Genomic DNA, 25,387 nt, shown 5'->3' with positions numbered 1-25,387 from the left:
AATTGAACTAGGGCAAATTTTGATAGTATGAGACAAAATCTTTCAAGAGTTGATTGGAGTAGACTGTTTGCAGCTCAAGGGACGGCCGGCAAGAATGAAGCTTTCAGAAGTGAGATAACGAGAGTTCGGAGGCGTGATGTCCCAGTTAGTGTGAAGGTAAGGCTGGTAAGAGGAGGGAACACTGGAGGAATAAAGATATTGAGGCTCTGGTTCAGATTAAGAATGAATCATATATTAGATATAGATAAATGAGATCAAGTGAATCTCGAAGAGTACAAGAGGTGCAGGGACATTCTAAAGAGGGGAATGAGGAGGACAAGAAAGGAAAATGAGATAGCCTTGGGAGATAATGTTAAAGATAATCCAAAGAGATTCGACTAGTACACTAAGAGCAAAGGGGTAGATCATAGAGTCATAGAGATGTACAACTTGGAAACAGATCTTTCAATCACACTTGCCCATGTTATCCTAATCTAATCTAGTCCCATTTGGCAGTACTTGGTCCATATCCCTCTAAACCTTTCCTATTCTTATACACACTCAGATGCCTTTTAAACGTTGAAAATGCACCAGCCTCCACCGCTTCCTCTGGCAGTTCATTCCATATACACCATCCTCAGCATGAAAAAGTTACTCTTTAGGTACTTCGAACTTTTTCCCCTCTCACTCTAAACCTATACTCACGGTTTAGATGAGACTCCACCCACCTCAGGGAAAAGACCTTGTCTATTTACCGTATCCATGCCTCTGATGATTTTATAAACCTTTATAAAGTCATGACTCAGCCTCCAACGCTCCAGAGAAATCAGCCCCAGCCTATTCAGCCTCTCCCTGTATAACTCTACATGGCCGTGAATATGTATAAGCCTAGAGGATTGGCTTCATAAATCATGTTGCATTTAATATAAATATTGGTTTTTTTATTATCATTTAGTTTAAAATGGAGGATGGGTGCCTTTTCAAATTCATATCAGTAGCACAGAAAGACCTGGGAAATAAACTGCAACAAAAAAATGGACAAAAAGTTATTGCACTACGGATCATCTCACCATATCATTCGTGTAAAAAATAATTCCCTGTTTTGACCGTGAAGTTAATAGAGTCTATTAATTAGTCCTGTGTTTGTAATAATTTTCATCTATCTGTCATTCTACATTTAGTTGTTATAGTTAATGTGTGGATTACTGCACCTCTCTAAATATTCAAAACAAAATAAAGTAAAACTGCAAATTAAATGTTGCATCTAATTACGACAAAAAAGTTAGCAATTCAATGACACCAAATTGGAAAGGAATGTTGAAATGTAGCCAATTCTGAGGACTACAAGAAGTTGCAAGAGATCATTAATTAATTTACCGTACATTCAAATAATTAGCAAATGAAGATCCACACAGATAAACGTAAGATGTTACATCTTGGTAGGAATAATGTGCAGGTCACTTAGACAAAGATGCACGTCTAAGTGAGGGAGACAAACAAAGGGATTTCAGACAATTACATCAGTCACTAACAATTTCACCACAGGTTCCAAAGGCCATAAAAATGCAAACAAAGCTCTAAGTTGTATCTCTAAAGGGATAGATTTGAAAGTAGGGTTTCAAATTTGGTTGACTATAATTAAGAGTATTGCCTGCAGTTCAAGTTGACATATTATAGAATGTATGAGAGATAGTGAAGAGATGATTTACGAGAATGCTACACAAGTTTCTGGCTGTGCATATCAACGAAGAATTGTTGTGCTGTTCACTTCTCTCTTGAAAAGAAGGATGACAGTTCTAAAATTAAGAAAGGTTTTGAAAAGAGAAGGTACAGAGAAAACATTTCACTGTGGGATAGAATATAACTCGAGGCTGTCAAAATAAGACGATACCTCAAGAAGTCCAAAAGGGAATTCAGAAGAAACCTCTTCACTGAAAGAATGATGAGAATGGGGAATGTGTGACCAGACGGAAAAGTTGAAATCAATAGTTTAGATGTATTTCAACGAAACTAGGGGAGCACTTGGAAGGGATGGGAATAGAGAATTACAACGGGCGATTTAGATGAGGAAAGATGTGAAACACCTTGAGTAGAACATAAGCACTGGCATAAACTGATTGTGCCAAACGGTCTGTTTTTCCTCTGTAATCCTATGTAGAAAATCACCATTGTATGAAACAAAAAGTGCACGAAGAACATTTAGAAGAATTATAAAGTTTCTCACAAAAAAGTCTCAAGTATCCAGCACTGAATGTAAATGATTTTATCACATGGCTCCACTTCACTATTTGCTTGATAGCACTGAAATGCACCAATTGGGGGATCTCAATGACTTATTAATGGCCTCAGTAGGAGCTGCCAACCTGATCCTGGGAATGTTGTGAACATTCTAGCACTCACGGCTTCTTTCACTCACTTACTCTGATTTCCAGTTCCCGTAATGATTGCCACCATGGACAGGAGACTGTTCCAGTGTGCAGATGGGATACCCTGTTGTGACCATAAGGTACTACATTAGGAGGGACATCCTCCAGGGGTGTCACTAGGATGCAGGGGGAGGTCTCCCACACAATGGAAGACCTTACTGCTAATAAACTGCCAGCATTGGCAGGAACAGACTCTGCATTGGCCACCTGAGTGGTCATCCTTTCCCGAATTTGGGATCAATAAAATACTACGGAGGTGGAAACTCCTTCCTTCCCTTATCATCTTCCACCCTATTACCCACCTAATGACCTTGCAGCCTGTCCCTAGAGGGCTGATAGAACGCAGCCAATATTCCAATATTCAAGAACATGAAGAGCTGGCAACCTGGTCAAAATTGATAAAGCTTAAAACAAACAGTCTTGGCCTGACCGTCAAATTCTAAAGTGTAACTTGAGATGAGTTCAATAAAAATGGCAGAAGTACAGAAACAACCACTTCCATCCGTCAGAAACACATCTCTATGAATGGGAATGGGTGGTCTGCTATTTGGAATGGAGCAGTGCATTTGAAAAGTGAATGAGGAGCAGCAATGTTTTGTGTTGGACGTGGGCACAGTCTGAAGCTGTTTGCTGATTCGGTTTTGCTAAAGGTTTGGCAGATACATTCCAATGAGAATCAATTAAATCTGCCAAAGTGGATATTAATACTCACATTTATGAGATGCTTTAACATAGAACATAGAAAAATACAGCACAGAACAGGCCCTTTGGCCCACGACAGTGTGCCGAGGTCTAATCCTAATGTAAAATATAATAACAACCCCCACACCTCTCAACTCACTGCTAAACATTTGCATGTCCAGCAGTCACTTAAATGTCCCTAATGACTCTGCTTCCACCACCACTGCTGGAAAGCATTCCATGCATTCACAACACTCTGCATAAAGAACCCACCTCTAACGTCTCCTCTATACCTTTCTCCTAATATCTTAAAACTATGACCCCCTCGTACCAGTCAATCCTGCCCTGGGGAAAATTCTCTAGCTTTTGATTTTATCTATTCCTCTCATTATTTTGTATACCTCAATCAGGTCTCCTCTCTTCCTCCTTCTTTACAGAGAGAAAAGTCTGAGCTTATTCAACCTTTCTTCATAAAGCAAGCCCTCCAGTTCAGGCAGCATCCTGGTAAACCTTCTTTGCACCCTCTCCAAAGCCTCTATCTATTTCTTATAGCAGGGTGACCAGAACTGGACACAATGTTCCAGGTGTGGTCTTACCAGGGACTTGTAGAGCTGTAGCAAAACCTCGCTGCTCTCAAAGTCGATTCCCTTGTAAATGAAAGTCTAAACACCATCTGCTTTCTTAACAACCCTATCCACTTGGGTGGCAACTTTGAGGGATCTATGTACTTGCACACCCAGATCCCTCTGTTCCTCTCCACTGCCAAGAATCCTGCCTTTAACCCTATATTCAGCATTCGAGTTTGACCTTCCAAACTGGAAAAGGATGCACCGAATGCCAAGCAGGAGAAGGTTGTTGGCATGTATCAGAAGACTTAGGACCAATGACATGAAACCGGCTTTTAAGCAAGCTTTCAAAGTGAGAATGAGTACCAGAGGGCATGTAAGGAAGTTTATCAGTAAAGTACATCTAATTCAGGGGACTTGACCAGACTCATGGACAAAAGCAATCAGAGAACCAAAGAACAGAGTGTGTATATAAGGGGTACAAGAGACAGCGTGGATCAAGGCCTTGAAGAATTTAGAGATAGACGTAAGTTTAATCTCAATACATTAGATGATAATGAGCCAGTTAAGATCTCAGTCCTTTCTCTATAAGCACAAGTTTAAGTTTACCAGTCTTGTCCAGGCCAGCATTAAATGGGATTTTTATTTGCACTGTGCACATCTCCTGATTTCACACGATATCTCAGTTTTGAAAATGCAATAGAATGCATTATCCACCGTTTCAGCAATTCATTAAATAGAAGTTGACAGAAATAAACAACTTTCCAAAGCTGTCTTTCAACAGCCAGACTGATACAATATTCAAAAAGGATCTGCATGTACAAAGTGGGCTTGTCAGGGGGTTAAATCATTTCAAATTCAAAAACTAGATTCCATTTTAATGATACCAGCTGGATGTTGGATACTCCATTAACAAAAGGTTCCCATATTCAAACGGTTGTTTGCAAATATAGAAATTGGATATTGCTATAAAATAGGACATGCTCTTTTTTTTGTCTTGCATACATCAGGATAGCTGCAAGGATTTTGATATGAAGGGAAACAACATTTTACACTGAACAAGAAAAGAGTTCTGATGCTTTGGAAAGTGCACAATGATTGACCGAGATGTCCCCAATGGAAATGGACTGGTCAGATGGTGACAGACAGTTATCAGCTAAACATTGTTAAGTTTTCAATTGGTAGGTTGCCTTTGTGGTCAAGGTATTGCCCTGCCAAATGAGTCCGAGAATGGCCATCACCAATTTAGTCGAATCACAACAAGCATTGGCTGTTAACTGCCAATCATCACCTGGACCATCCTCCATGCCTTTACCAATCAGCACTCATTACCCAGACAGATTAAATGCTTTCTCCCTTCCCATTGGTATTCTTGAGAGTGTCCTGATAAGTACAATACTAAAGACCGAAATAAAAAAAACCTTTATTTCCATCAATACTCAAATGTCCATGCTGTCCCAGCTGGCAGAGGGGAAACTTCACTATAATGTATCAGGCCGACAATGAACTGGTAAAGTTCTGCACTGGTCTCAGAGGGAAACCAGCAACAATGTCCTTGTGGAGACATTACTTTACCTTTGATCCTATACAGCAACAATTTCAAAGCCATTGAGGAACAGAAATAAATAGAAACAAACCACATGCACATACACACAGCACACTATTATGTAAAGTAATAGAGAGAAATGCTGCACCAGCAGGAAAACTAATTGTTATTCTGAATAGTGAAGATGGCACCAAAAGCACCCTTGTGATAATGACATTGGTTAGCAGCAGTTGAAGAGTTGCTCATTCTGTCCTGGGCCCCGCTCAGTTCCTACACCAGTATGTGACCATAGATTCAGATTGTTTTTAAAGGCATCTATCAATATGCAGTTGCACAGTGGCAGGAGTACGGCTATCCTATGGACAGCACTAAAGAGATCTCACACACATTGGCTCTTTAATAACGAAATGGGGCAAACCTCAGAGATAGGGAAATGTAAATAAATGAACCACTAACAAGATTTCATTCAATTCGATAGTAACTGAGACCTGATTATCAAATTCAGCTGCCACTTGAAAGGATGCAAGAAGCCCCAAAAGGAGATACTCCACATTTCACTTGAGTCTGTGTCGCATTATCGCAAGAGAGCTTTGTAGTTACCTTCTAGCAGACATTATTTTTATCCATAAACCACATCGGCTTGACAGAGAAGCATTGGTTGCGATCACAGATCAGAACCGAATAGTGCAGAACCACATCATAACTCATCTCGAGAAGCTGTGTCAATGGGTGCTTGGGTTTGCAGTGCCTCTGTGTTCTGAGCTTCGGCCCCAATCTCTCTCTGTTCCCTAGTTTTTCTGATAAGTTGCGGTTCCAGTCAGTTTGTATTTCATCATTGTCCCAGATTATAGAGGTTTCAGTATCAGTGAGTTCACCAATATAGCGCGTTGGGTAAATCAGCAGTGGCCCTACTGAAAAGGCTTTTAAATCCTGAGGCTCATAGAACAGCATATAGTTATCCCTATTAATTGACCTAATAACAATTAACAACATTATATTTGATCTGCTTTATTTCCCATTACTGACTGCAATGAAGTTACTTCATGGGATACAGAAACTCACCAATGTGAGTAAAATCCTCTTAAACTTTGGGCAAAATCCAGGCTATTGACTTAAGAGAATAAACTCCATACAATAATGCAACAAAGAAAAGCAAATTGAAGTCAAATGATACACAGGTTTGATGAAGAGCAAAACCCCCTCCACCCCAGCAGGAAGGCAAGTAGAAAAGTTGTGCATTTATATAACATCTTAATGCAATCTCAGAGTATCCTAAACATCTCTTTCCAGATCTCTGAAACAAGTGCAGAACCCCTGGGGCTACTGTCAACTACATGCTATCAAACCCAGGGAATCAGAGATGGAAATGTCAACATGTGCACATGTAACAGTTTAAAATGTGTGTTTAATACCTCCGCTCGAGTAACTCGCAAAATTGTTTTGCGGTATGAACAATAAATGGGAACAGGTCACTTGGCCCTTCGAGCCTGCTCCCCTATTCAATAAGATCCTGACTGACCAGATTTTAACAAGCTTATAAAACTTTCAGCTGACAACATCTCACTTTAGCTTCTCTTATTCTATCATTTTAGTATATTCCACTACATATCTATTCTAATCTGGAGAATAATTCTCCTGCTGTTAATCACTGATCCACACTGTACTGCTCTCCTCATGCACTGTTCTTTTCCTCAGCCTATTCTTTAGACAAGATAAAATAGATTGGAACAGACTCCACTGTTTGCTGGTACTTGACACAATGAGAACTATTGAAATATTTCAATACACTCCTTTGGTGGAAAATATAATTTGCTTTGATACTTTAAAACTGGTTCCATTTATTTTATATTTGCATTGAATGGTATATTAGTTTGACCCAGATGTTAGTACAAAGTTAAATATTACAGCACTGAGCTTTGTCTCATTCTCATTTGATGGAAGTTGGGAAGGAGTGTTTTCTTACAGCAGAGAGTGAAACATGAACAACCAAGTTGAGTAACAATACATGCAGGTTCTGACAAAGTCAATTTTCAATCAGAGATGTTCTTTACAACAACTGAAGTACTTTTGATCATGTAGTCACATGTCAGAAATGTGATATCTAATTTGTGTACCATGAGAAAAGCAGGAAGGAGATGATGACCAGATCATCTGCTCATCGGGATTGAGCGATAAGTACTGGCTGGGACACCAGGTATAATCTCCTCACTTTAATTCAAAATAATAAGGGTCCCTTTAGAGGGCAGAGTGGCTTTGGTTTAATGCCTCATATACATCTGATGCGTAGGATTATCTCAGGACTGCACTGTTGTGGCAGCATCAATTAGTCTGTTCTAAACCCGATGGTAGGTCTTGAACCCTCCAACTCAAAGATCAGCACACTACTCAGTGACACCTGAGCAACACCCAATACTCTGACAGGCGGCTTATTATTTACATCCCCAGAAATTAATGAAGCAATTAAGGGAAATTGCATTGATTCTGTATGAGATGCACAACAGGCCTCTTATGGTGGAATGATAGTCTCCCTACCCCTAGATCAGTAGGCTTAAGTTCCTAGATTAGACCTAGTAGGTTTAAATTCCTGTCCTGCCTATTCCAGAGGCATGTCATACATTGCTGAACATTTTAATGTTAAAAAGGAAAGCTTCTTCAACCAATGGGCTGTTGTCATTTGGAAAGTGCTAATTAGGAATCAGCAGTTTGAGTCACCTTTGCTGATTCCCTGTGTGTTATACGGGAGTCAGTAATTTCTATCAGTGTCCACCGTTACAGCTACAAAAAGTCCTCTAATATCTCTCCTCAATGGGTCATTCTTCCCTTTTGAATATGGGCAGTGAGCACTCAGTCCTATCTCTTCCTTAGCAACAAATGGCTACCTTGCTTCCAGCCTGCTGTCAGCAAGAGGTTAACTTGCACTGTCAAAGTGTGGCAATACTGAGAATAACCCTCCCCATATTGACCCAGGCTAAGATCACAAGATGCAGCACAAGTCAGTGTTTATATCCAGAATTAGATAACCAGGAAGGATGTTCTCCACGGCTGGGGAGTCCAGAACCAGGGTCACGGTCTACAGATACTGGCTCGGGCATTTTGGACTGAGATGAGGAAACCTTTCTTCACCCTGACAGTGGTGACTCTTTAGAATTCACAGTCATAGAAATTGATTGAGTCCAAAACATAATAGTTTTTTTTCTGGCTAAAGAGATCAAAGCTTATCAAAAGAATAATGGAACAGGGTACTGAGTTGGATAATCAGCCATTGTCATTTTGAACAGCAGCGCATGCTTAAGGGGCTGAATGGCTTACTGCTCCACTTATTTCTGTGACCATTCTGTGGCTTAAAGAGATGTGTTTTGTTCAAAAGCTATTTTGATAGGAAAACAAAAAAGAATGTGTTACTGGCTACAACACAGAGTGACGAAACAATTTCAGATGATTGTGAATTGGACATTCCTCAAATTAAATTGAACAATTAGGAAGTTCTGGAAAACTGGGATAAACTGCTGAGTTACCTTCCGGATGAAAATCGAAATGACCTGAAAGAGTTACTACAATCACATGGGGAGATATGTGGGAATAACCTGGGAATTACTAATCTCACTGCACATAATATTGATTGAGGAAATGCTGTTCCAATCAAGCAACATCCTATAGACTTAACCTTTGAAGGGTGGCACAGGTTCAGAAAGAGACTGAACACATGTTGAAGCATAACATGTTCATACATTGGATCAAACTTCCTTTTCGACTGTCACTTTCTTTACTCGTGAACTTAAATTGTCAACTTCCTCTGATTGCAGATTGAAGATATCATGAGGATTCTGAACATTATAAATAAGACAGTGGCATGCAAAATAAAGAAATTATGACAAATAGTTATAAACATGCTTTTCCCTCATGTCTGGTCTTTATGCAGCACGCTTCAGGAAGGGATTTGAGAACGTGCACAAAAGGTACACAAAAATGGTACCAGAGATGAGCAACTGGAGAACTATGTGGATAGTTTGAGAACAGAAGATGAAGAATTCATTTTAAAAGTGTTCAAAATCATGAGGGATTTGGATAGAGTAAAAAGAGTAGGAGAATGCATTTGGATTGGAGAGTTGGTGTGGATTTGTTGGGCCAAGTGGCCTGTTTCCATACTGTGCGGATTATATTTTAAAAAAGGCTTGAGAAGAAAAGGATCAGTGGATTTAACTTGATCAGCAAAAAAAAAGAAAACAACGGTTACAAGGAAAACTGTTTTTAAAAAGCATTGCTTGGAAACTGGAATGTTCTGCCTGATAGCTGCAAATGTGTTGCTGGTCAAAGCACAGCAGGCCAGGCAGCATCTCAGGGAATAGAGAATTCGACGTTTCGAGCATAGGCCCTTGAAGGGCTTATGCTCGAAACGTCGAATTCTCTATTCCTGAGATGCTGCCTGGCCTGCTGTGCTTTGACCAGCAACACATTTGCAGCTGTGATCTCCAGCATCTGCAGACCTCACTTTTTACTGTTCTGCCTGATAGTTTAGTGGTGGAGGCAGCTTCAACTGAGGTCTTCAAAAGGAATCTACAATTTTCATAAGGAGAGGTTTTGCAGTATCACATAGTAAAAGGACTTGGGAGTGAACATAGGTAAGTTCCTCTTTGAGAGCTGATCAAATCATTGCCTCCGAGTTGTTACCATTGATCGTTGTATAACATTGCATAAACTACCAGCTCACCAGTTATTTCCTAATGGTTTGTCATATCCTGATATAATGACTAACTTAGTCATGCATGCAACTAAGCTTACTTTGTAATTACTTCACTTGATCCAGGAGAACCTGCATTCCCATTTTCCTCACTGTTTGCACTGACAATGTTTCCAGAACTGCAATTCATCAAAGAGCACAAATTAACTCATTTAACATCAGTAAACTTATTCAGAATTAAGTCTAAAGCAATTTAACAAAAAAGAAATCACAGACTTGAGATTCAATATTCCAAGTCTGGTCGACTAGTTTTCCTAAGTTAGTCAATGACTGCAATTTTAATAAATCGCATTATTTTGCCATAGTGATAATAAAAGAACAGAGATATCCATGCAAAGTCAGAATCAGGTGGAACAGACCTTTAGCTGATTATTGTTCTGTTCAGAAATAGAGATTATAGACAGGAAAGGTCCTTTCAGTGTAAGTCTAATGAGTTGCTGCAGTTCATTCCGTCGAGTGTAAGTGCTAGGTAGCCCAACATCGTAGCTCAGTGATGGTGAAGGGAGTGGAAATTAGGTACGTTAGTTCTTTTGCCAGTCAATCAAACTGCTCTCTCTTTGATCATATTGAGCTTCTTGACTATTGTTGCAATTAAACAAATCACCAGGTGAGCAGTGAGGATTCCAATGCTCCTGATTTTAGCCTTGCAATGGTGAAGTTAATGAGGGGGTAATGACAAAGCAGTACACCTTGTATCCCAGTCTTGTAATCTTGCTAATGTAACTAGTTATTGCTGTCTTCACCACCCATCCCCCTGGAGTGTGTTGACAATGCTGTCCTATGATCTAAAAAATGCTGCTGGGATTTTATTTGTTTTCAAGATGCCTCATGAACCATCTTGGTCGTGTTGGTATGGGATTCTTTTGACTTCCACAGGATGTCTACAGTACACCACAATGAGGGAATGCAGGGGTTGGGGTATGGAAGAGACAGCACAGAGCGAAAGAAAGAGAAAACCATTTCTTCAGTATGTCACAGTACGTCATCCTTGTTTAAAGCCATTTCTGGGCTATGCAATACCTTTATACTGAAAAACAGGCAAAATTCAACGGACCATTGAAAAACTTTGGATGTTTTATGCTGATTTAAGATTGGTCTCTCAAAATAAGCCAAGCATTTCTGAACCAGTCAAGCAGTTGTTTTCTGTAATTGTTCTCATCTGTGTTTGTGTTCACCACGCTGCTGTGGGATGCCTTCGTGAGGCAATCCTGACATAATCTGACAACAACTGCCAGCACTTCCCTTTCTCATTATTGGATCCCTAATATAGCAGATTTAATCTGATATTAGACCAAACTTACTTGCCAATGTGTTCCCTTTAGTTTCTGACAAACTTAGATTTCCACTTAATTCACAGTGTGAGGTGTCAACATTTTCACAGCCGCAACTGGTCATAAAATATCAGTTAAATCATTTTAAATATGTGCATGATCACAAAGTTAATATTTGGCACTTCTTATCAACATCGAGAGTTTTGGCTGTGAGGGCAGGAGCTGGTGGGTGGGGAGTAAATAGGTCAAATAAAGACTTGTCTGCACTGGGACAGAGGGGAAATATCCCAAATGCAAGGATTCAAGTTTAACTTCCTTATCTCGGAACAAGAAACTCAAGGTCTTTATACACTATTGCTAATTTAACCCTTACAAGCACAATTTGTAACTCAATGTTTGATCAGAATCCGAACATAGTAATTTCTCATTATTCAAATTTACTGAAGGTTCATGTCATATTAGTCAGTATTGGCTGTTTTGTTGAAAAGAGAATTTTATTCCTTTTCCTTTCCTGCTCCTTCATCCATTCGCAGTTTACTGAAAGATCTGACCATAATAAACCCAGGAATAATTACAGGTCTCTGACCCAGAGCAGTGTAATCACCTCAGTATTTAGACTTCTGTTAATTGATGACATCAGTGAAACGGTGTGGATGTGATGCTGCCTGTATTGAATTTGCCATGAAAACACTTTATAAGCTCGATTCAAACAAATACCTATTACTAGGGAATGTGCCTGACTCCGTGGATACACATGACCTCTGGCCAACTTAAATTATAAAAAGTGCAAAGCATTCAATAGCGACATTGTATGGGAGATAGACCAAGGCAAGGAGACCAGGAGCCGGTCCTAATCCATAGCCATATTTCTTCAAATATGTAGGCATATTTCATCAAATGTCACCAGACTCTGGAGACCCATGGCAATGATTTTGGAGGGAGTGAAGAATGGGGGGTGGGCAGGAAGAGGCTTGAATGTTCCCAACCCTTGTGCTTGAGCTTGTGATAAGAATAAGCAAAAAATAGTATAAAGAGAATATGTGAAACTTGTTCAGGGCCCTTATATAAGACATTTTTGCCAAATCTATTAGCCCCCTGTAGAGGTTACAATAAAGCTTTGTCTATGCTCTTGCTAGCATTTGAGTCGAGTCAATTTAACTTCCATGACACCAGCTACTTGACCCCTGCTGAGATATAACATAGGCCAGTGTCCAATAGGAATAATCTACTTCCAATAGGTTCCTAATGCCAGGCACGGACTTCTGTAGATGTTCTACTTGCATCCACTTTCGACTAATGTGCCTGAGGTCACAGCAATGGAAAATGTGAGTGATGTTGTGGGAAAGGAGAACGTGATATAGGTTAATTATAGCTCAAGGTCCTAAACCATAAGAAATAGGAATAGGAACAGACCATTTGGCTCATTAAGCCTGCTCCATCGTTCGTTAGGATCATTGCTGATACGACATTCCACACTATTTACTTTTCTGTATTTTCCTATTACCTCAATTCTCCTACTGCTCAAGAATTTATCTCAGCTTTAAATATAGACAGGGATGTTACTCCCACAGCTCTATGTAATGAGGAGTTCCAAAGACTCTCAAACCTAGGAACAAATTCCTCTGCATCTCAGTCTTAAATTGTCAACCCTTCATTATGAGACCATCCCCTCTGGTCCTCGACTCTCCCGTGAGGGATAATATCCTCTCAGCATTTACCCTGTCAAGTCCCTTAAGAACCCTATATGTTGCAATGAGATCATATCGCATTCTTCTAAATTCTCAGCCTGTTTAGCCTTTACCTCTTGATCAGGGATCACCCACATCAATGTTCTGGAACTGCCTCCAATGAAATAATAGCTTTCCTTAAATATTGGGTCCAAAACTACTCACATGCAACTGTGAAGATGCTAAAAGAGGGAGAGATGTGCACTTAGTCAAGGATAGTGGCAGAAAGGACATTTGAGGACTCAACTACTGAGGTAGCACGAGCTGAGGTAAGCAACAGTAAAGGAGAAAGCACTCTGTTGGGAGTTTTCTCTCGGCCTCCGAATAGTTCCAGTGATGTAGAGGAAAGGATACCAAAGATAATTCTGGATAGCAGCAAGAGTAACAAGATTATTGTTACGGGGGATTTTAACTTTAAAAATATTGACTGGAAATACAATAGCTCGAGTACTTTAGATGGGTCAGTTTTTGTCCAATGTATACAGGATGTTTTCCTGACACAGTATGTAGACAAGCCAACAAGGGGCGAGGCCACATTGGATTTGGTACTGGGTAAGGAACCCAGCCAGGTATTAGATTTGGAGGTAGGTGAGCACTTTGGTGACAGTGACCACAATTCGAGTTATGTTTACTTTAGTGATGGAAAGGGATAGGTATATGCGGCAGTGTAAGAGTTATTGCTGGAGGACAGGCAATTATGATGCGACTAGGCAAGATTTAGGATGCATAGAATAGGGAAGGAAACTGCAGGGGTTGGGCACAGTTGAAATGTGAAGCTTTATCAAGGAACAGCTACTGTGCGTCCTTGATAAGCATGTGCCTGTCAGGCAGGGAGGAAATTGTCGAGCGATAGAGCTATAGTTTTCTAAAAAGTTTGAATCTCTTGTCAAGAAGAAGAAAAAGGCTTCTATTAGGATGAGACACTTTAGGGCACTTTAGATTTACAAGTCAGCCAGAAAAGACCTAAAGAGAAGGCTAAGAACCACCAGTGTCCTCTAAAGCGTTCTATGGGTATATCAGGAATAAAAGAATGACTGGAGAAAGATTAAGGCCAATCAAGAACCGGAGTTGGAAGTTGTGGGTGGAGTTTGAAGAGGTAGGGGAATTGCTAAATGAATATCTTTCATCAGTATTCACACTGGAAAAAGACAATATTGTCGAGGAGAATACTGAGAAACAGGCTACTAGATGGAATTCAGTTCACAAAGAGGAGGTGTGAGCAATTTTGGAAAGTGTGAAAATAGATGAGTCACCTCGGTCGGATGGGATTTATTCCAGGATTCTCTGGGAAGGCAGAGAGGAGATTGCAGAGCCTTTGGTTTTGATCTTTGTGTTGTCATTGTCTACAGGAATAGTGCCAGAAGACTGGAGGACAACTCCCTCTTGTTCAAGAAGGGGAATAGAGTCAACCCCGGTAATTATAGATCAGTGAGCCTTACTTCAGTTGTGGGTAAAGTGTCCGAAAAAGTCATAAGAGAAAGGATTTATAATTACCTAGAGAGGAATAAGTTGATTAGGGGTAGACAACACGGTTTTGTGAAGGGGAGATTGTGCCTCACAAATCTTCTTGAGTGCTTTAAGATGGTGACCAAACAGGTGGATCAGGGTAAGGTGGTTGATGTGGTTTTCAGTAAGGCGTTTGATACAGATCCTCATGGTATGCTATTGCAGAAAATAGCGAGGCACGGAATCGAGGGAAATTTAATGGTTTGTATCAGAAGTTGGCTAGCTGAAAGACTGAAAATTGACTAGCTGAAAAGTGTTGGTTGATGGGAAAGGTTCATCCTGGAGTTCAATTACCAGTGGTGTAACGCAAGGATCTGTTTTGCCGCCACTGCTGTTTGTCACTTTTATAAATGACCTAGATGAAGGTGTAGAAGGATAGGTTAGTAAATTTATGGATGACACTAAGGTCAATGGGGTTGTGGACAGTGCCAAAGGATGTTGCAGGTTACAGAGGGACATACGTAAGCTGCAGAGCTGGGCTGAGGTGGCATATTGAGCTTAATGCAAAAACGTGAGGTGATTCACTTTGGAAGGAACAACAGGAAAACAGAGTACTGGGCTAATGGTAAGATTCTAGGTAGTGTAGCTGAGCAGATAGATCTCGGTGTCCATGTACATGGATCCCTGAAAGTTGGCACCCAGGTTGATAGGGTTGTTAAGTTGGCACTCAGTGTGTTAGCTTTAATTGGTAGAGGGATGGAGTTTCAGAGTCATGAGGTTGTGCTGCAGTGGTACAAAACTCTAGTGCGGCTGCTCTTCGAGTATTACTTACAGTTCTGGTCACCGCATTATAGGAAGGATGTGGAAATTTTGGAAAGGATGCAGAGAAACTTTGCTAGGATGTTGCTTGTTATGGAGGGAAGGTCTTAAGAGGAAAGGCTGAAGTACTTGAGCTGTTTTCATTAGAGAGAAGGTTGAGAGGTGACTTAATTGAGACATACAAGATAATCAGAGGGTTAGATAGAGTGTACAGTGAGAGTTTTTCTTCTCAGATAGTGATGGCTGGCACAAGGGGAAATAGCTTTAAATTGGGGGTGATAGATATAGGACAGATGTCTGAGATAGTTTCTTTACTCAGAGAGGAGTAGGGGCGTAGAACACACTGCTTGCAATAGGAGTAGACTTGCCAACCTTTAGGGCATTAGAATGGGCATTGGATAACCATCTGGATGAAAATGGAATAGTGCAGGATAGATGGACTTCAGATTAGTTCCACAGGTCAGTGCAACATCAAGGGCCGAAGGGCCTGTACTGCACCATAATGTTCTATGTTCAATCTAAAGGTGTGGAGACATCACTTATTTGCATTCTGAGAGTGGACTTCACAATCAGCATGGATGTGGAGAGCATCGTGGAAGACCACCCCAGGTGACCAGCAGGAGGAAGTGCATCTAACTGGAGGAGCTGAGACATTTCTCATTTGCATTCTGGAAGTGGACTGTACGGTGTCACATCAAATAAACAAACAAAACATTGGACTTGGATTCTGCCAAAAAACGGAAGCAAAATCCACTCTTGTGTGCAAATACTAATAGGTAGATATATTTGAGAAACTGCCTCATTTATGTAACTATTAGTATTGCATATATAAGAGAAGTCTTTGGGTATTTGGACAGGTCAAAGTCCAATGTTTTGTTTGCTTATTTGATATGCAACTGTATAGAACTGAACCGCACTTGTGCCAATGTATTTATAAAGACATTATGAGATTTCTTATGAATAAATTTATTTTTGAAATTAAAAAAACTATTTTGGGAGTGGACTTTGCAGAGCATCGTGGACCAACCTGGTGTTAAGGAATGGTCAGCCCCCTTCCTCCTCTAACTAAAAGACAAAAGAGCAAGGTTCAGAAGAGAGGAGAGAGAGAGAACATCAGGAGAGTATTGATGGGACCACATCAAGCCATCAACAATTGCAGACTGTTGGTACAATAGCTTGTGTATTGGGAGCTGTGCCAGTGAAGTGGACACCCGTTCAGAACAAAGCATAACCACTGAAATCACTGAAAACTGCAGACACCTGGGTTTAGGAGACTTTGCAGAGACAGAGATTGATGCTTGGGTGAACTCTGACAATGAAATTGAAACAGAGACATTCTCCAATGATCAAATAGTCAACGTAGTCACAGAGGAACAGCAGGACTGTATGAATGGTGTGGATAGTAAGGAAATTCTGATACCGGCATCACCTCCAGTTAATGAAGCTATTGACAGTTTGCGACTTTTCATGGAGTGGTATGAAACACAAGATGAAGTTGATGCTGTTAAACTGATGCATCTTCGTCACATGTTATTGTTTGGAAACAAAAAAGAGACAGCACTTCCTCAAACAACAGCCGCTGGATAATTTCTTTGGAAATAATAAATAACCTCCACCTCAATGATTTTTTTTAATTGCACAAGTACATAAAATGTGATCTGAGTTGTAAAATGTCATGAATTTTTAAGCAATATGCAGTGTTTGTGAAGATTTTAGTGATCAAATGAAATAAACACACTGTTAGCATGCTTTTTAATGCAATTATGGGCGATGCAGCTTCAATTGTTTAACGTCAAATCAATTTACCGAATGATCAATTACCTGAATGAAAACCTGCTCGCCCAAGGACTTTGGATAATCGAGGTTCCACTGTCGAGGGATATGGATCCTGTGGGGGAATGCAATTGGGGGAAGGGAAATTACGATGCTGTAAGACAGGATTTGAGGAACATAAGTTGGGAGCATAGGCTGTCAGGGAAGGATGTGGTGGAAATGTGGAACTTTTTCAAGGAGCAGATACGACGTGTCCTTGATATGTATGTACCTATCAGGCAGGAAAGAAATGGTCGTGTGAGGGAGCCTTGGTTGACGAGGGAGGTTGAATGTCTAGTAAAGAGGAAGAAGGAGGCTTACATAAGGTTGAGGAAACAGGGTTCAGACAGAGCAGTGGATGGATACAGGATAGCCAGAAGGGACCTGAAGAAAGGGATTAGGAGAGCTAAGAGAGGGCATGAAAAATCCTTGGCGGATAGGATCAAGGATAACCCCAAGGCATTTTATGCGTATGTGAGAAACATGAGAATGACGAGAATGAGGGTAGGTCCGATCAAGGACAGTAGTGGGAGATTGTGTATTGAGTCGGAAGAGATAGGAGAGGTCTTGAATGAGTACTTTTCTTCAGTATTTATGAACGAGAGGGACCGTATTGTTGAAGAGGAGAGTGTGAAACGGACTGGTAAGCTAGAAGAGATACTTGTTAGGAAGGAAGATGTGTTGGACGTTTTGAACAACTTGAGGATAGACAAGTCCCCCGGGCCTGACGGGATACATCCTAGGATTATGTGGGAAGCAAGAGAGGAAATTGCAGTACCGTTGGCAATGATCTTCACTGTCAACAGGGGTGGTACCAGGGGACTGGAGAGTAGCGAATGTTGTGCCCCTGTTCAAAAAAGTATCTGGAAAGACACTGCTTGATTAGGGACAACCAGCACGGATTTGTGAAGGGTAGGTCTTGCCTTACAAGTCTTATTGAATTCCTTGAGGTGACCAAGCATGTGGATGAGGGTAGAGCAGTGGATGTAGTGTACATGGATTTTAGTAAGGCATTTGATAAGGTTCCCCATGATAGGCTTATGCGGAAAGTCAGGAGGCATGGGATAGAGGGAAATTTGGCCAATTGGATAGAAAACTGGCTAACCTGGTCGAAGTCAGAGAGTGGTGGTAGATGGTAAATATTCAGCCTGGAGCCCAGTTACAAGTGGAGTTCCGCAGGGATCAGTTCTGGGTCCTCTGCTGTTTGTAATTTTTATTAATGACTTGGATGAGGGAGTTGAAGGGTGGGTCAGTAAATTTGCAGATGATACGAAGATTGGTGGAGTTGTGGACAGTGAGGAGGGCTGTTGTCGGCTGCAAAGGGACTTAGATATGATGCAGAGCTGGGCTGAGGAGTGGCAGATGGAGTTCAACCCTGCCAAGTGTGAGGTTGTCCATTTTGGAAGAACAAATAAGAATGCGGAATACAGGGTTAACGGTAGGGTTTTTAGTCAGGTGGAGGAACAGAGGGATCTTGGGGTCTATGTACATAGATCTTTGAAAGTTGCCACTCAGGTGGATAGAGCTTGTAAGAAGGCCTATGGTGTATTAGCGTTCATTAGCAGAAGGATTGAATTCAAGAGTCGTGAAGTGATGTTGCAGCTGTACAGGACTTTGGTTCGGCCACATTTGGAGTACTGTGTGCAGTTCTGGTCGCCTCACTTTAGGAAAGATGTGGAAGCTTTGGAGAGGGTGCAGAGAAGATTTACCAGGATGTTGCCTGGAATGGAGAATAGGTCGTACGAGGATAGGTTGAGAGTTCTCGGCCTTTTCTCGTTGGAACGGCGAAGGATGAGGGGTGACTTGATAGAGGTTTATAAGATGATCAGAGGAATAGACAGAGTAGACAGTCAGAAACTTTTTCCCCGGGTACAACAGAGTGTTACAAGGGGACATAAATTTAAGGTGAAGGGTGGAAGGTATAGGGGAGATGTCAGGGGTGGGTTCTTTATCCAGAGAGTGGTGGGGGCATGGAATGCGCTGCCCGTGGGAGTGGTAGAGTCAGAATCATTGGAGACCTTTAAGCGGCAATTGGATAGGTACATGCATGGGTGCTTAATCTAGGATAGATGTTCGGCACAACATCGTGGGCCGAAAGGCCTGTTCTGTGCTGTATTGTTCTATGTTCTATGTTCTGTGAGGACGGTTTTAGTATAGAAGGGCGAAATGAGTTGGCGCAGACTTGGAGAGCTGAAGGGCCTTGTGGCCAGGCAGGCCACTCAAAATGGTGGACTTATGAGAAATGGACAATAAGTGAGGCATGCTGGGAAATTGAGACAAGCTTTAACCAAAAGTGCAGAATCCAGGCAGACTGCAGCTACAGACAGACAGTATACAATTGACTCAGCAGCTGTAGACAATACAATATACACTTGAATTTCAATTGAGTTGAATTTACCTGAATACCATCCCCAGGACAACTGGAAAAATTAAGCTGTTTACCATACGCAGGGGTGCCTTAGCCCTTACTTAGAGATGGCTTCCTGATCAATGTATTGGTGGATGCTGAAGTCTTTATACCCTTTTGGGAGAATCCTCAAAGTGTAAGGATCATTGCAAGACCATCCTCAGGAGCGGTAACCTGAGACCAACCACGTGAAGACACGCCTGAAACCAGCAGGAGAAGATGACTAGATGATCATCATCATGTAGATTATAGAACATAGAGAACATAGAACATAGAACAATACAGCGCAGAAGAGGCTTTTCGCCCCTCGATGTTGCACCGACCTGTGAACTATTCTCAGCTCGTTCCATTATCCCAAAATCATCCATGTGCTTATCGAAGGATTGTTTAAATCCCTAATGTGGCTGAGTTGACTACATTAGCAGGTAGGACATTCTACACCCTTACCACTCTCTGCGTAAAGAACCTGCCTCTGACATTTGTTTTAAATCTATCACCCTCAATTTGTAGTTATGCCCCCTTGTACACGCTGACGTCAGCATCCTAAGGTTAATTAGAGTTAAGCTAAAGCACAAGACAGTTCATTAGATTTATAGTGTAAATTGTTAGTTTGCATTTTGTTAATATCGTATTAATTGTGATAAGCCATAGCCTATCTACACCTAAGTGCCAAAGCTGCCTTTGGTCAACATCCCTTCATAACAAAATGTTACCTATCACAGATTGAAAATCAACTAATCTAACATGCACTGCCATTTGAGAAAAAAGTTCTAAATATCTCCCACCTTGTATGTAGAAGTGCTTTTGAACATCTCTCCTGAGTGGTCAGGCCCTAATTCTCAGACTATGTACCCTAATTCTAGAATCCCCAATCAGTAGAAATAGTTTATCTTAATTTACTCTGTCGTTTCCTGGTAATATCATAATGACCTTAATCAGATCATCCTTTAACCTTCTAAATTCTCAAGAAAATTTCAAGTAATAATCCGCTCAATGAAGCCCAGTTTGGGTTTCACTAGGGCCACACAGGTCCCTGACCTCATTACAACCTTGGTTCAAACATGGAGGTGAAGCCAAAGTGATAGCCCTTGACATCAAGACCATGTTCAATTGTGTGTGGCATCAAGGAGCTGTAGGAAAACTGGAATACGAGGGGTGGGTGGCAAATTCTTTGCTGGGTAAAGTCATACCAGGCACCCAGGATACAATGTAACAACATGAACTGCACAAATTCACCAAAGATCCTTAGTCTGCACTTATAATCGAGGGAACATCATTAATGGTGCAGCTGAAGATGGTTGGGCTTCAGACACTACACTGAGGAACTCCTGAAGACACGTCCTGGAGCTGAGGTGACTGGCCTCCAACAATCACAATCAAATACATATGTGCCTAACATGATTCATCATGTAAAACCACTTTCTTCGAGAATGACAAGGGCAGCAGATTCATGGGAACACCAACACCAGCAAGTTCCCCTCCAAACGACTCGCCATCCAGGATTGGAAAAATATTACTATTTGTTCAGTCACTGGATCAAAACCCTGGAATTTCTTCCCTAAGTGCATTGTGGATTCACCAACAGCTTATGGACCTTTTATTCATTTGTAGTATGTGGGCATCACTGGCTGGCCAGCATTTTATGCCTGTCCCTAGTTGTCGTTGAGGAGGTGGTGGTGAGTTGCCTTCTTGAACCGCTGCAGTTCACCTGTTGTAGGTTGACCTACACTGACATGAGGAAGGGAATTCCATGATTTTAACCCAATGACAATGAAGAAAAGGCAATGTATTTCCAAGTCAGACTGTTAAGTGGACGTTAAGAAGGAAACTTGAAGGTGATGGTGCTGCTCTTCTCCTTTGAGATAGAAGTGGTCATGATTTTGGAAGGTGATGTCTGAGGATCTCTGGTGAATTTCTGCAGTGCATCTTGTTGACAGTAGACACTACTGCTATTGAGCATAAGTGGCAGAGGGAGTGGATGTAAAGCCAATGAAGCAGGCTGTTCTGTCCTGGATAGTGTCAAGCTTTTTCAGCATTGTGGGAGCTGCACTCATCCAGGCAAGTTGCCCTCCAACCGACTCTGGACTTGTGCCATATTGATAATGATCAGGCTTTGGGTGTCACAACCTGAGTTACTTGCCACACGATTCCTAATCTCTGATCTGCTCCGATAGCCACTGTGTTTGTGTGACAAGTCCAGTTGAGTTCCTGGTCAATGGTAACGCCTAGGATGTTGATAGTTGGGGTTTTGGTGATGATAATACAATTGAATAACAGGGATGATGGTCAGATTGTCTTTATTGGTAATGGTTATAGCCCTGCATTTGTTTAGTGTAAATATTACTTATCACTTGTCAGCCTGATTCTGGAAATTGTTCAGACCTTGTTGCATTTGAACATGGACTATTCAGTATCTGAGGAGTCGCCAATTCCAAACACTCTACAATCATCAGTGACCATCCCCACTTCTGACCTTATGATGGATGAACCAGCAACATCAACTGCAGCAATTCAAGAAGGCATACTACCACCGTCTTCACAAAAGCATCTCGGGTGGGATAATAAGCGCTCACCAGTCGACAAAGCTTACATCCCATGAGTGAATAAACTACAAGTCTCATTCTTGTAAACATATTTTGTACTCACTACAAGCCAATGTATCCTTCCTAAGACCTGATGCCCAAATCTGTTCTCAGTACTCCAGGTAAGGTTCGAACAGTTTTGAATACTCACAGCGTAACTTCTGCATCCTTGTACTGTCTTCCTCTCGTTATAAAAGCTGGCATTTGTTTGATTATAATTTTTTTCTGCATCTATTCATGGCATTTTAAAGATCTATTCACCTAAAACCAAAGTCTCTTTGGACTTCCACTATACTTAACTTCATACCATCTTGAAAAACATCATGATCTATCCTCCGTCAGTCCAAAATTGATACCTCACACTCACACTGAACTCTCTCTATCACAGTTTTGCCCGTCCACCTAGTCTATGAATATCCCCTTGTAATTTTATGCCATCATGTACACCAGTGTTTCTCAACGGGGGCGGAAGTGCCTCCTGAGGGGCATTTCCCTTCCTTCGGTCGGCGTTGAAGTCAAAGGGGACGGCAAGGGGTCACTGAACGACTTTGTAGAGAGCTTACCAATCACTTGGAAGACTGCCATGTCCTTGAAGGACATTGCTGTGTGCAGATGGACAGTCGCATAACACGAGTCTGTTATTTTCCCTGCACCCATGGAGGAGTGCGCTCTGACTGGTTCCTGAGCTATTATTGATAGTCTTTTCCGTGAATAGCAAACCATTTGAACTCATTCACAGTTGGCACTGATTCTACTGCTGAGATCAATATCACCTAACTCGTGTCGCTTCTAAGATGGCATTCTGCTTGGGTGGCAGAATGAATGCACATTATAGCTAATTAGCCAATCAAATTTTGCCACTTGTCTGAGCGTCTTAAAATAATTGTGATAAGGTAATACCCATGATTCCATTTGGGTATTCGAGCGACAGTGTAAAAATGGCCTCATTGAGTAAGAAAAAGTGGAGTATAGCATGCAGTATAGTATGGACTATTTGTGATATGGCTTTATTCAATCTCTATCTAATAAGCAATTACCACTGTGCTTGCTCTGTCTGTGAACAAAGTTTTTCCAATGAGGCCATGAAGCCTTCCTATCTTATTAAACATTTGGAAAAGAAATAGTGACAAAAAGGACGAAGATTTGGCATATTTTCAAGCATTAAGAATAAATTCAATCAACAACCAACGATTTCCATTGCTTTTTCAAAGATAGGAGCCACAAATGTGGATGGCCTTGTGGCATCATACAACATAGCGAAGCTAATTGCAAAATGTGGTAAACCTCATTCCGTGGGTGAATTGTTGGTGCTTCCAGCTATTGCCAAAATATTATCAACTGTGCTACATCAGGAACTATCAATGACTATCAAGCATATTCTTCTTGCACCTTCCGTGAGAAGGTGCATCGATGAAATGGCCTCAAATCTTGAGGATAAATTATCTTCCCTTTTGATATCGAAAGAAACTGATTGATGAAAGTACTATATGTGAATTCAAGCTTTACTTTTGGGAGGCGTTGCATGATTTCAAGGATAAGAAGGGGGCTTTGAATAGGGAAAGGTTGAGAGACGCTGATGTACATGTCTATAATGCCATCTAATATGCATTGAAGCTGTCACCTAGATAGGAGACAAAAATGACTGCAAATCAACTTCCCAGATCAGCGATCATACCCACAACCATGGCAACAGGCACCTGAGCTACAAATCTTTACACAAACCTTGAATACCTAACATTGTGTCATCAGCAAATTTGGATATATGGCCATTGTGTCATTGTCCAATTAATCAATAAATAATGTGAATAACTGAAGCCAAACACAGATCCCAACAGGACACCACTGGTCACATCCTGCCAAATCTGAGTTCCTATCCATTATCCATCCATGTCAGTAATTTGCCTTCAATTTCATAGGTTTCTGACTAAGACTATTATGTGGGATTCATCAAATGCCTCCTGGTAGTCCATGTGAGCACTGCCTCTGTTGACATTGCCATGTCCGACCTCAGTCATCTCGTCAAACAATTCAGAAGTTTGTCAGGCATGACCTACGTGTCATGACGCTCATTGATTAACTTAAAAATGTACAAGATATTCAGTGACCCCATCCCTGATGATAAACTCCAACACTTAGACTAACTGCTCAGTGTGTCCCTGGTTTTCCTCGGAGTGGTGTTATTTTCCGATCGAGAATACTCTGCAATGATTATAATGAGGGAATTTCCTTTAACACACTCGGATGGTAACGAGCAAATCCCGGGGATCTCCACTCTTTAAATCCATTACCTCCCTTATTACCAGAGTTCTCCTGATAACTGACCGACTTAATCCTAAACCTAGCGCCGCTCAACAACCGCTGCCACTGCCGGCTCTCGGCAAGGAACGTCAGGCGGGGGAAGGCATTTACTGCGCATGTTCCCTCCCAGGCCACCACCTACTGCGCATGCTCTGGCCAAGAGCGGGAAGGTTAAACGGCTTAACGGAAAGTTCTGGAACGTGGTGAGTGACGTCATCGGGCTGGGTGTGGTCGCGAGGGAAACGTGTCTGCTCCAGTCAGTGAGATGTCAGGGTGAGCTCCTGAGGAGGGGGCAAGGGGGAGGCTGGTTTCCACTCCAACCAGCACAATATTGTGTAGTCGGTGGGGTGTGAGGGAGAGAAGGTCAGGGTCAGTGTGGGCTCTGAGGAAGATGTTGAGTTGGGTTCAGATCAGATGAGGGTTGTGGAGGAGTCTGGATGGGGTGGGGGGTGTGAGTTGGAATGGGGGAGTGGGATGGGAATGTTGCTCTGGAGCCCAGAGATAAAGTGGATTTCGCGATTACCAAACAGTTGGAGTACGTTTTTCAACTCGGAACTTTTTGTTGTGTAATTATTCAGCTTGAGTAAGTTAGAATCCTCTGAAAGTTAAAGTTTCCAGTTGCACAGAGATTACCCTGACAGAATTTTCAATTTTTCAGGAAATTCCCTTGGCTTCAGCCACATCTCCAAAAATTCCATAGACTCCACAGTGCAATTACAATTTATACTGCTTCAGTGACTAGCGAGAGACTTTTATATAAAACCAAACCCTGTAGATGTTGGAATCTGAAGTAGACAAACAGGAGGCTGGAAGAACACAGCAAACCAGGCAGCTTCGGGAGGTGCAGAAGTCAATGTTTCAGGTATAACCCTTCTTCAGGACCTGGGTGGGGTAAGGGTGCTGCTACAGATAGAGAGGGAGGTAGTTGGGGTCCTAGCTCCCATCCTTCCGGTGTCTTCACCATTCCTCCAGACCTTCCCCTCAGTAGGGACGAATGTGTCGTCCTCAGTAAAGGCCTCACCTTTATCCCTCTACGGTCCCAGTTTAATGAGTTTGACACAAGCTGCTACCTTGAATGTTTCTTCCTCT

At 41.5% G+C, this 25,387-nt stretch overlaps 1 gene segment (V, D, J or C); it reads left to right on the top strand.

Annotated features, from left to right (window-relative positions):
* The window catches only part of LOC132808826 (Ig heavy chain C region-like), a 54,620-nt gene extending 29,735 nt beyond the window's left edge, over positions 1–24,885 (top strand). Inside the window, 2 exon segments of the C gene segment in view lie at positions 24,343–24,501; positions 24,877–24,885. Of these exon segments, the coding sequence occupies positions 24,343–24,501; positions 24,877–24,885 (168 nt within the window).
* The last annotated feature ends 502 nt before the right edge of the window (positions 24,886–25,387 follow it).

Source organism: Hemiscyllium ocellatum, assembly GCF_020745735.1.
Source record: "Hemiscyllium ocellatum isolate sHemOce1 chromosome 40 unlocalized genomic scaffold, sHemOce1.pat.X.cur. SUPER_40_unloc_3, whole genome shotgun sequence".
Classification (NCBI taxonomy): Eukaryota; Metazoa; Chordata; class Chondrichthyes; order Orectolobiformes; family Hemiscylliidae; genus Hemiscyllium; species Hemiscyllium ocellatum.
The sequence above is the reverse complement of the archived record's forward strand: the minus strand, read 5'-3'. Positions and strand labels throughout refer to the sequence as shown.